Source organism: Misgurnus anguillicaudatus, chromosome 9 (assembly GCF_027580225.2).
Source record: "Misgurnus anguillicaudatus chromosome 9, ASM2758022v2, whole genome shotgun sequence".
NCBI classification, from domain to species: Eukaryota; Metazoa; Chordata; class Actinopteri; order Cypriniformes; family Cobitidae; genus Misgurnus; species Misgurnus anguillicaudatus.
Window position 1 is genome coordinate 17,924,461 of NC_073345.2, and position 11,093 is coordinate 17,935,553.

The 11,093-nt window shown below is 37.4% G+C and overlaps 2 protein-coding genes across 7 annotated transcripts in view; one reads left to right on the forward strand and one right to left on the reverse strand.

Annotated features, from left to right (window-relative positions):
- LOC129423088 (hatching enzyme 1.2) overlaps positions 1-427 on the forward strand; it is an 8,964-nt gene extending 8,537 nt beyond the window's left edge. For 2 of the 3 annotated variants that reach the window (XM_073871231.1, XM_073871232.1), the window contains exon 8: positions 28-427. In XM_073871231.1, the coding sequence (XP_073727332.1) occupies positions 28-163 (136 nt within the window). In that variant the 3' untranslated portion in view covers positions 164-427. The remainder of the gene's footprint in view (positions 1-27) is intronic. The other variant, XM_073871230.1, reaches the window with a different exon arrangement.
- On the reverse strand, positions 399-8,902 carry kcnk4b (potassium channel, subfamily K, member 4b). Of its 4 annotated transcripts, none has more exons than XM_055179220.2 (8): positions 8,734-8,902; positions 5,842-5,965; positions 5,448-5,703; positions 3,463-3,577; positions 3,154-3,314; positions 2,629-2,815; positions 2,192-2,328; positions 399-1,932 (listed from the first exon to the last, which is right to left on the reverse strand). In XM_055179220.2, exons 3-8 carry the CDS (start codon positions 5,634-5,636, stop codon positions 1,276-1,278), a joined length of 1,446 nt encoding a protein of 481 aa, XP_055035195.1. In that variant the 5' UTR covers positions 5,637-5,703; positions 5,842-5,965; positions 8,734-8,902; the 3' UTR covers positions 399-1,275. The 4 variants fall into 4 exon arrangements, with proteins under 4 accessions (XP_055035195.1, XP_055035194.1, XP_055035196.1 ...); XM_055179219.2 differs by having other exon boundaries at positions 8,707-8,902; XM_055179221.2 differs by having other exon boundaries at positions 8,687-8,902.
- Between the last annotated feature and the right edge of the window lie 2,191 nt (positions 8,903-11,093).

The window sequence follows — 11,093 nt, forward strand, 5'->3', positions numbered from 1 at the left end:
AAATTCACTGTCACTTTCTATCTGTAGGACGGCCTTTGCCATACAGTATGGGAAGGAAACCATCACTCCCATTCCTGACTCGACAGTGAAGATAGGACAGAGACAGGAAATGTCTAACATTGACATTCAGAAAATTAACAGGTTCTATGAATGTGGTAAATAATGCATACAGTACAAACAGTAGTCTCTTGCATTTTCAATAGTAAGTTGCTGACATGCTAATGGGTTAACTGTAAAATCATGTATTTTTATACTTGCAGCTGTATAAAGTTGATTGAATTGCAGTAAAATACAGACTGTGACCGAAATCAAGGAGTTACTAGCATCACGTAACCAAAGTATCTTTATTCCTTCCTTTGTCTGTAACCTGATCACATAAATGTAACCGACTGCAGTGGTGCATTTGAATAAATCTTGTTAAGTTTGACTCATGGAAGATTCAGTTAATTCCAACGTGATGGGGTTTGTTTTATGTTAGTTCATAGCAGGTATAAATGAAAATGTTGTTGTTGTTTACTCACAATGCTTTTTTGAACACACCATCACTCATTGTTTTTCATGCAATGACCTGTAGCTCAGTGGAAGAGCATCAAGTAAAGCAAACCAGGGAATACACATACTGAAGTCATTTTTGATAAAATAGTCTGCCATATGTGTAAATGTGGAGACCAAATGCATTATTATCTGTCCATTTTGTCTTCATCTGTGTTTAACAGAAAGTCATGCCAAAAAGTGACAGAATTTCCTTTTTTTTGGGTAAACTCTAAACACACAGACATCTCGCTCACATGTCCAAAGATCCATATTCATATTGTATTTAAAACAGCTGTTAGAGATGCATCATAATAAAAATGAATGAGTTTCAGTACTTAAACAGTAAGCAACGTTTCTGATTTGGTTTATAACATTTATCCTGCATCTTCCTAATAGAAAGTGTCATTCCTTTATTATTATCAAGTCATGAAATGAGAAAAGGAGCAAAAGGCACACAGAATAAAACAGCCATGGTATCCATACACAGCATATTCAGTACAGTTGTGTAGAAAGCATTTCTGACTATCCAGTAGATGGCACTAAGGGTCTGATCATGGAGTTTCCGCATATTATGACTAATGGTGATCAGATGGGTATCCGATAGCCCAATGAAAATTCTCGCTCATGCTGAGGTGTCCAAGATGAGGACCTGATACTCCCCACCCTCTTTTTTAGGCACATGGACAGATTCAATATTTCATCTCAGTAAAATCTGAGAAAATCGAGTCTCAGTTTTAGTGACTATAGCTTTGGCTGGAGTGGAGAAGGGTCTTTATTCTGAACATCTCCATTTGGCTTCATATTCTCCTGTTCATTTGGACTGGTTTTAGTGGATTTAGATTTCTGCAGATCTCTTCTCAAGTGTCTCCTATGTCGTCTCCGTTTGGGCTTATCATTTGAAGTTGGGTTGGAATCAGGTTTATCCAGAAGCGGGTCCGGGTGAACCTTCCCGCTAACTGCGTCTGATGACTCATCAATAAAAGCAAGATTTTCCCCAAAGTAATCCAGAGGCTGAGAGAACGTTGCATCTTTAGGGAGCTTATCCTCTTTTTCTAAATCTTTGCTAATTTCTCCTTCTGGGACCCGATCTGTTTTTGTCACCTCTGAATCTGTTTCGGAGCTGCTGTAGGACCCATCTGAAGAAGAAGAGTACGAACCGGATTCCGATTCATTCTCTTCTCTTCCATCCTGTCCGGCTTCGCCCGACCCACCCTGACTGCCGCTGTGTTTGTGGCGCCTGTGGCGGTGCCTTCGCCTGGTGCGCTTGAACGGATCATCGAATTTACCCGCCATGCGGAAATCCACGGACATGTTCTGAATGTTCTGAGTCCAGTCTGAGGCATGGGCTCTCAACTCCTCCATCTGAGAGCAGAAAGTAGGGCAGGAGAAATGGAAAGGCTTGAGAGTTATGGAGAGATTTGTATGTCACAAGGTACAGAATGATAGAAATTTGAAACAGATTTCAGGTTAGGTTAATAAGAGGTATGGAAATGAGTTACGGATGTTAAGGTTAGAAGGAAGAAACGTAATCGTGAAGATAGAAGGGATGGAATTAAGAAAAACGTTAATAATACGATTTGACCCATATAGTGCTCGTCCCGGGAGTTTGACTAGGCATTGCTGTTACATAAAATCATGCCGTAATCCACAAGCTTACCTCTGCTCTGGTTTTTTTGGTAAGAACCAGAATCCAGTTTCCGATCATGGAAAGAATGGACACAAAATAGGCCAAACCAAACAGAATCCAGAACCAAACCAAAGGCTTGTACCAGTGATCCTGACCCGGCTCACCAGCTGACAGACAGGGAATGCACAAAATACGCAGAAACATTTGCCGGTGAAATCGGAAATCCCAAAGAAAACATAATGCTAAATAATGCAGAATGATCAGCAATAATCATAATTCACTCAACACGTGAAACACCCATCACATCTGCAGCCATCTTTGTTTAAATATTAGATTTCAGAAGAAAGTGGGCTTCAGTAAAAGCAAACCACTTCAGGTAATCAATTTGATTGTCTGAAAGTGCTATTTATTAAATAATGGATGCAATAAATCAAGCGAGGAGTGAAAATTGTATCCAGTCGTGGTACCTGCAACGTAGTCTCCGAAGCCCACGGTTGTAAGCGTGATCACCACAAAGTAAGCGGATTCTAGAAGGCTCCAGTTTTCCACTTTTTGAAAGACTAAAGTTGGCACAAATATGAAGAGAATGCAGCCCAGCAAGATGGAGAGCAGAGCGGTTATGACACGGACGATGGTTGGGCTCACCTTCCACTTCTGAATGGTGAAGATAAAGAAAAATGTCAATTAAAGACAAATATCCTGAGAAACAAAAAAGAATCAGTGACAAATGGACTTTAATGTTTGTTATGTTGCCTACAAAATGTGAAATCCAGCTAAAGTCAAGTAACCTATAAGTTTTCAATCTTTGACATGGTCTTACTCGGGTAATATTAAAGATATCAATATTTTTACAAAATGTTCTTTACATTATGTAAGATGATTTAATGCTGAAAACCACAAGTCACAAATAAAAACTCCCAGGTCTTCCAGTTTGTTAATGTGATATGGCCAATCCTGTATGGTTATGTATGTCATCATCAGCATTTATTTACCCATAAAAGAGCTTCAATTTTAGCAATGGCATTCCTCAGTGAAGTCCCCAGATGATCTCCAGCAGCGGCCAACAGAAAGCCAAACAAGGGAATTCCCACCAGCGTGTACCAGATACAGAAAAACTGACCCCACGATGTCTTTGGAGAGATGTTTCCATAACCTGGACCACAGACAAACACTTGCTGTGATCTGAGGGCAGATATTTATAGACACCTCAAAGTGTCAATGATCCATAGAATGCAGAAGTCGGGCCAGGCTCTGGGTTTATCATGCAGGTATGTTGAGCCAGAGATGTGGTAGTACCATACCAATGGTGGTGACAATGGTGCCACAGAAGAAGAAAGCGCTGCCCAGGTCCCAGCTGGTGCTGAATGTGCCATTGCTGCTGGGGTCAATGCCAACACTGATAGCCGCTGCCACCGTCTGCATACATACAAAGAGAGTGTGGAGGCAAGAGATCACAGATGAAGTGCTGTCTTAAAATAGTATGAATGTTGGAGATGTTCCATTGTCGTAACTTAACCTGACATTTATGATTTTAGCAGACATGTTTATACGAAGCAACTTACAGGTTGTTTTGTACTTACAGGCTAGTTTAAGGTATATACTCAAAAAAAATGTGGGTGTTTTCAATGGATGCTTGGGCAAAATATGGAGAAATCCAATATCATTAGTTTAAATTAGCATACAAAATGTACATATTTTACCGAATGGGTTGAAACAACCCAGAATTTTTGTTAAAGTAGCCCAGCATAGGTTTAGTTTAACTCAACAGTTGTGTTTGTCCATATTTTTCCCAACAATGAAATATAACAACCCAGCATTTTTTGTTGAAGCAGGCCAGCATAGGTTAAGTTTATCTCAACAGTTGGGTTTGTCCATATTTTACCCAAAAATTGGTTTAAAAAAAAACACAAATTTTGTGTTGAAACAACCCAGCATTTTGTGTTGAAACATCCCAGCATTTTGTGTTGAACCAGCATAGGTTTAGTTTAACTCAACATTTGGGTTTGTCCATATTTTACCCAAAAATTAGTTGACCCCCCTGCACATTTTGAGTTGAAACAGCCCAGCATTTTGGGTTAAAACAGCCCAGTATAGGTTTAGTTTTACTCAACAGTTGGGTTTCTCAATATTTTTTTTTGGGGGGGGGGGTTGAAATAGCCCAACATAGGTTTAGTTTAACTCAACAGTTGGGTTCGTATATTTTACCCAACAATGAGATGAAACAACACAGTATTTTTTATACCCCCTGCACATTTTGAGTTGAAACAGCCCAGCATTTTGGGTTGAAACAGCCAAGCATAGGTTTAGTTTAACCCAACAGTTAGGTTTGTCTATATTTTACCTACCAATGGATTCAAAACAGCCCAGCACTTTAAGTTAAAATAGCCCAGCATAGGTTTGGTTGAACTTAATAGTTGGGTTTGTCCACATTTTACTCAACAATGGGTTGAAACAACTCAGCCTTTTGAGTTGAAACACCCCAGCATAGGTTTAATTTAACCCAACAATTGGGTTTGTCCATATTTTACCCAACAATTGGGTTTGTCCATATTTTACCCAACAATGGGATGAAACAACCCAGTATTTTAAGTTGAAACAACCCAGCATATGTTTAGTTTAAACGAATATTTGAGCTTGTCCATATTGTACTCAACAATGTGTTGAAACAATAATGGACAACAGTTGGGTTTGTCAATATTTTACACAACAATGGGATGAAACAACCCAGCATTTTGAGTTGAAACAGCCCAGCATAGGTTAAGTTTAACCCACAGTTAAGTTTGTCCATATTTTACCCAACAATGGGATGAAACAACCCAGCATTTTGGGGTGAAACAGCCCAGCATAGGTTAAGTTTAACCCAACAGTTGGGTTTGTATATATTTTACCCAACAACGGGATGAAAAAAAAACAGTATTTTGAGTTGAAACAACCTAGGATGTGTTTAGTTTAACCCAACAGTTGGGCATGTCCATACTGTACCGTAACAATGGGTTGAAACGATAATTAATTTTAACCCAACAGTTGGGTTTGTCCATATTTTACCTAACAGTGGGTTAAAACAATCCGGCATTTTATTAAAGTGTACAACTTGTATGACCTTAGGGTTGTTAGCACCATGTTCTTCTGTTAAAAAAACAGGACCGTTATAGCTTTGTCTAATAATAACATGAGGTACACATGAGGTATACAGAGATCCTCGAGGGCATGTTTTAAAGCAATGTTTGTAAGACAATTCATCTAGTTAATGTTTGCTCAACAGCCCATTGTGTCATGTATCGCTTACATCTATCAGCATCGCTAAATGCTCAGGGCTCACGCAGGTGTAGTTGCCCAGAAACTCCTGCCGGGCGTTTTGCAGCAGCACATGGTGGCTTTCTTCATACGGTGCCTCGAGGGCATTGAACACCAGCGCACCCATCACCAGGTACAGGAGAACACCAGTGAGGACAATGAAGAGGGTGGAGCACTGCATGATTTTTGTCCTGCACTCCCGTTTCTTCTGATCTTCACTACTGCTGTTCGTCTTCTTCGGGACAGGACTGGAAATCCAACCACATGTGTAAGGAGCCTTGCAACCACTTGATGTTAAAAGCTTAACTATGACCACATAATAACTTTACCAATAACCACACTGTTGGTCTGCTAGTTTGGAAACTATATAAAAAGAAACCACAAACCAATCTGTTTCCTTCTCCTTCTTCCGGCTTTTCCAGCTTCGCCTGTGGGAGTTGCTAAGGATGGAGTCTCTGGATCCGTAACCTTGTATAAACCCCTCGTCCTCGCGGTCTGAATGAGGAGACACTAAGGGGGAAAGTTTTAGATGCTTAATATTAAAGTGCACATCATAATACACATTAAATGAAATCACTAAAACCATTGTCTAATAAACCACACATGCATTGTGGAGGCCTATTTCAAGGTCCTCCTGCTAATGAAATGACTTTGATGGCATCCTGTCAAGAGACATAAAGCCAAAGAGCCCTGGTGTTCAGCACAAAGCTGCTCTGAATGTTTGTCCAGCTTCAAACAGATGTATTTTTGGCTTACGATGGGTCGACAGGTATTAAAATGTTGTTTCATGAGTACCAGGTGGCTCCTGTCATGTCACAGAGGTCTCACATTCACAGCATCACATTGCGAAACAAAACTGTATGTGGGTGAAACACAACTCATCTGTCTTCAGTTACCAAATGGACCTCGTGCGCTGAATATCATACCATTAACCAGCTGTTAGGCAAACAAAACTTAATAAAACGGACATAGAGGTGAATTTGGCTTCTGTCTAAAGGATTCTTTACAGGATTTCTGTTAATACAGACGAACCCAACTATGTGCCAAATCAGATTACAAACAGCAATGGTTAAAAGCACTTTAGTGTACTGGGCACATCAGACCACATGAATAAATGGTGATGTGATGGAAAATAGTATAATGGGTGACTAAATTTTAAGTATTATATGTAGTATGTGTGGGGGACAGGTCACCCCCTAAATAAAGATAGATCATAATTTAATCACCCTTCATCACTCTATAAAGTACTGGTTTATTTTAAACCAGGGTTGGGTCAGTAGTGGACCGAACACACTACTGGGTTATTGTTACTCTTAATGTTGTTTTAAACTCAAATGTCTTTCTTTTGTGTGTGAAACACAAAAGATGTTCGACAGAAAGTTGTTGACTGACAGGTGCAACATTCACTTTAGTTGCATGACAACACGGTAATAAAAGGTAAACAAAATGGTGAGTCAGGCGATATTCCTACACTGTAAAAAATTCTGTCGAAATTTGCAGCTGGGTTGCCGGTTACTTACCGTAGATTTAAATTTATGTTATAACTGGCAACATTTTGTTCAAAGTTAAATGAACATTAAACATTTACAATTCTTTGTCTTTACAAAATAAAACTAGAAAAACAGCATCAAGCAACACATTCTGGGAAACAAAATCAGAAAAAGTTTGATGATGATTTCTGGTTCCCAGAATGCTTTGCATGAGGCTGTTATTGTAAAGTTTTATTCTGTAAAGGTAAAGACTTGTTAATATTTAAAATTTATTCAACTTTGAACAAACTCTTGCAAGTAAATAACATACATTTAAATCTACGGTAATTTACCGGCAACCCAGCTGCAATTCCATTTTTTTTACAGTGTATGTGTTCCTCTAACAAACAAACAAACAAACAAACAAACTACACGTTAAAAAGTAATACCTAAATCTAACTTATAAAAATTGAGGCAAGTGGCTGCATTTGATGTTTTAAGTTGAGTCTACTTGTAGCCTTTTTTAAGTATAATAAACACTGTAATATTACTTAATACAAACGCAACAAAATTACGTTAACTTAAATTGTGATAAAAAACAAGAATAATTTTTTTTTAATAAAGTTTACTCGTTTTATCTTTGTTAAATCTAGTAAGGCACAGAAACACTTTTTACAGTGTAACTAACAAACAAACAAAGACGCAAGCAAACAAACAAACAAACAAACAAACAAAGATGCAAGCAAACAAACAAACAATCAATCAATCAATCAATCAATCAATCAAACAAACAAACAAACAAACAAAGACGCAATCAATCAATCAATCAATCAATCAATCAATCAATCAATCAATCAATCAATCAATCAAACAAAGAAAGACGCAAGCAAGCAAACAAACAAACAAACAAAGATGAAAGCAAGCAAACAAACAAACAAACAAACAAACAAACAAACAAACAAGCAAACAAGCAAGCAAGGCAAACAATAAAATAAAATAAAATAAAATAAAATAAAATAAAATAAAATAAAATAAAATAAAATAAAATAAAATAAAATAAAATAAAATAAAATAAAATAAAATAAAATAAAATAAAATAAAATAAAATAAAATAAAATAAAATAAAATAAATGTATGTGTATTTCTGTTTGGATTGTGCAACCCATTTAACAATGACAGCTATGACAGCTGCTATATTTATATTCTGTACCATTTGTTTTGCAATCTTACACTAGTAACATGTTTTTATTTATGTTTTTATGAGTGTACCGCTAGGATGCCAGTATGTCTGAATGTCTATGGCAGTTATTGGTTTCAGCATCTGATTCAAAGCACAGGAGGATCTGCTGACTGCTTAGTTGCAAGCTCGCTATAAAAAGTGCTTTGATGAACAGGCACATATACAGACATTCAGAGCCAATAGCTTTACCAGATAATCAAGCCAACGTCAATGAAGAAATCCGTCTAAATAGCAAAAACATACCAAATGCCATGCAATGTTACGTTCATTAAAATGTCTGATTTTATAACTGATCAACATACAGGTGTCGAGAGCATTCATAGTTTTCACACACATAAACTTCTATAATATTGTACTGTGTGTCACATGGGATGTGCACACTACACTAAACTTAATAGTTGAATTTACATGCAAAATAACAAGACAGAATCATTATTAACCAAATCACTTTCTCCCAAACTTCATAAGTGTATCAAGATAATACATTTGATAATGCACGATCCACCAGCTTTATAGACTCACAAAATGAAACAGATTCTTACACACAAGCTCTCAAGCCCATCTCCCACCTCATTGCCCACGGTTCGGCATGTCCGAGACAGCTGCAGTCACAATCTGCAGAAATCCTTCCAGTCTCTCACTATACACAGAGTGAATGTGTGTGTGGTGAAGTCTGTTGCCGAAAGCTCAAGAATGAAAAGGTACTCAATCAAACAGATTCTCAAATGAGAGATGAGGGTGTTTGTGTGTGTATGTGTGTGTGTAAGGGAGGGTGGGATCTGTCGAGAAGGGCAGGGCTGCTTCAGCGACGGATGGATAAAGAGAAAGAGGAAACAGAAAAGAAAGAAAGAAATTGAAAGGAGAGAGGGAAAGGGTGGGGTCGATGCAGATATCCTGAGCTTGAAGCGGCTATTTGGATTTTACGTTTTACATCATTTCGCTTTTTTGTGCTAACCCCAGGTCTATCTTAGCCCAGTTTTACGAGCTGGCTTTATTACACCCCCTCCCCTTTACAGCCACAGGGGAAAATGCTTTGTTGTGTAGTGGACATGTGAAAATCGCACAATGAACATATGTAAATAAACAAATAAATAATAAAAAATTGTCTTAAGAATGTTTAGGTAGTCAGAAGGTAAGATTCCTGCAATAAAATAACAATTACTAGATTTTTAAAGCAATCAAAAATGTGTTTTTGTGCCGTTTTATAGCATTTTGTGTATATTACCTCTGTGTGTGCTAAGATAAGAGGTTTACATGGGCCGTCCTGAAGATGGCAGGTTTTTCTTCCTTTAATATTCCCTTTTCTTCCTTCCTTAGCCAGCCAACAAGTCCTCTTTACTAGGAAAAGTTATGCAGGGCCATTCAGGTGTGTGCCAAGTTTAGGCTTTTACATACAGTACATACCTCCATACACTCAAAAAATCTATTGGGTCAAAAATGGACGAGCGAAGCATGTTGGGTGTTATGCTGGATTGTTTCAAGCCAAAAAGCTGGGTTGTTTTAACTCATTGCTTGGTCAGATTTTCTGGGTTAACCCTTAAACAGGCAACGTGCACCACGGATACGCTTACTTTGGTGTCTTTTTAGGGCATAAAAAAGACTTTTCAATCAAATCCTTATATCACTTATCAAACCTTGGTCTGTCTTGAATATGTGGGTAACATTATTTGCTTCAAGGTTTTTTATTGATTGGTCAGCCTGACCTAAATCCAACATGGCCACCGGCCGTGCAGGACAGTCAGATTTTGTGGTAAGTAAATGAATATTAATGGGACAGTATGCAGGATTGTGGCCAAAACTGGTATTGCAATCACAAAACTTGTGGCCAAAACTGGTACTGCAATCACACAACTGGTGGCCAATACACAACATGACAACATAAACATCAGTTGAGGGCTGCAACTACAATTTTTAAATGACAATATCCTGACCAGACCACTGTTGTTAGTGATATAAGTATTTGGAATGAAAATGATTTCTTGTCTAGTGACATATCAGGGCCATTTTATGATTCATTGATATAAATTTCTTACATACTGTTCCTTTAAACTTTCTTTTCTTTTTCAAAAAAAAAAATTAATACTGCTTATATTAATTGTGAACATTGTCTTAAGGTCCTGAAGAAGAAAATTCGGTGACATGTTGTTTATATTAATATTTAGCACATTTTGAAATATACGTATCCCCTGAGATAGGGTATAAAAAAGGGATTAACCACAATATTGACAATCTTTGTATTTTGAGTTGAAAAATGTAATAAATGATCAAATTGACAGGTTAAACTGATATTCGTATATTTAGGTGACGGCATCTTAGCATTTTAACTGGATATTTTCTTTCGCGGCTTCGAAACAGCTAATTTTATGGTATAAGGAATGAGAGGGAATATGAGTTATAGAGCCGATTGAATTCTTCAGATTTTGAGAAAAGTGATGAAGATAAAGTTTTTGTGACAGTGCTGCGGTGTATTAGAACCAAGAAATTTAGGTAATTTTCCTCATGCCAGGCATGCATTCCCCTGAATTGCAGCCAACAAGAGGCCTCTGCTTGAAACACATATAGTTTACATTGAGGGGTAGTTCAGGTAGTATGCAAAATTAATCAATTGTTAAATAATTTACCAAACAATTATTATCTAAAAAATAGATATTTTTGCAGGTGGAGGAGAAAAAGCACCAATGAAGCCAATGAAGAAATTTAAAAACGGCTCATTCTTAGTTAGGCCTGCTTACATTTAGCTGGGTTATTTACATGCATTGTTACTAGTAAACCTGTTGTTTACACTGTTTAAAATAGATATTAATAATATGTATGGCATGTTTTAGAGCAAGAGAGGAAGTCAGAATCACATAATTTTTTCCTGCAAATAAAAAATACATTTTTATGTCCTTTTTTATACCTTAATAGGGCAATGTATCCTGGGAGATAC

Excerpts from the sequence above, each read along its gene's own strand:
- kcnk4b (XM_055179220.2), bottom strand. The coding sequence starts at position 5,636 with ATGCAGTGCTCCACCCTCTTCATTGTCCTCACTGGTGTTCTCCTGTAC. Across the intron at positions 3,315-3,462 it reads CACCATTGTCACCACCATTG|GTTATGGAAACATCTCTCCA; the intron begins GTATGGTACTAC and ends TCTGTGGTCCAG. Across the intron at positions 2,816-3,153 it reads AAATTGAAGCTCTTTTATGG|AAGTGGAAGGTGAGCCCAAC; the intron begins GTAAATAAATGC and ends TTCACCATTCAG.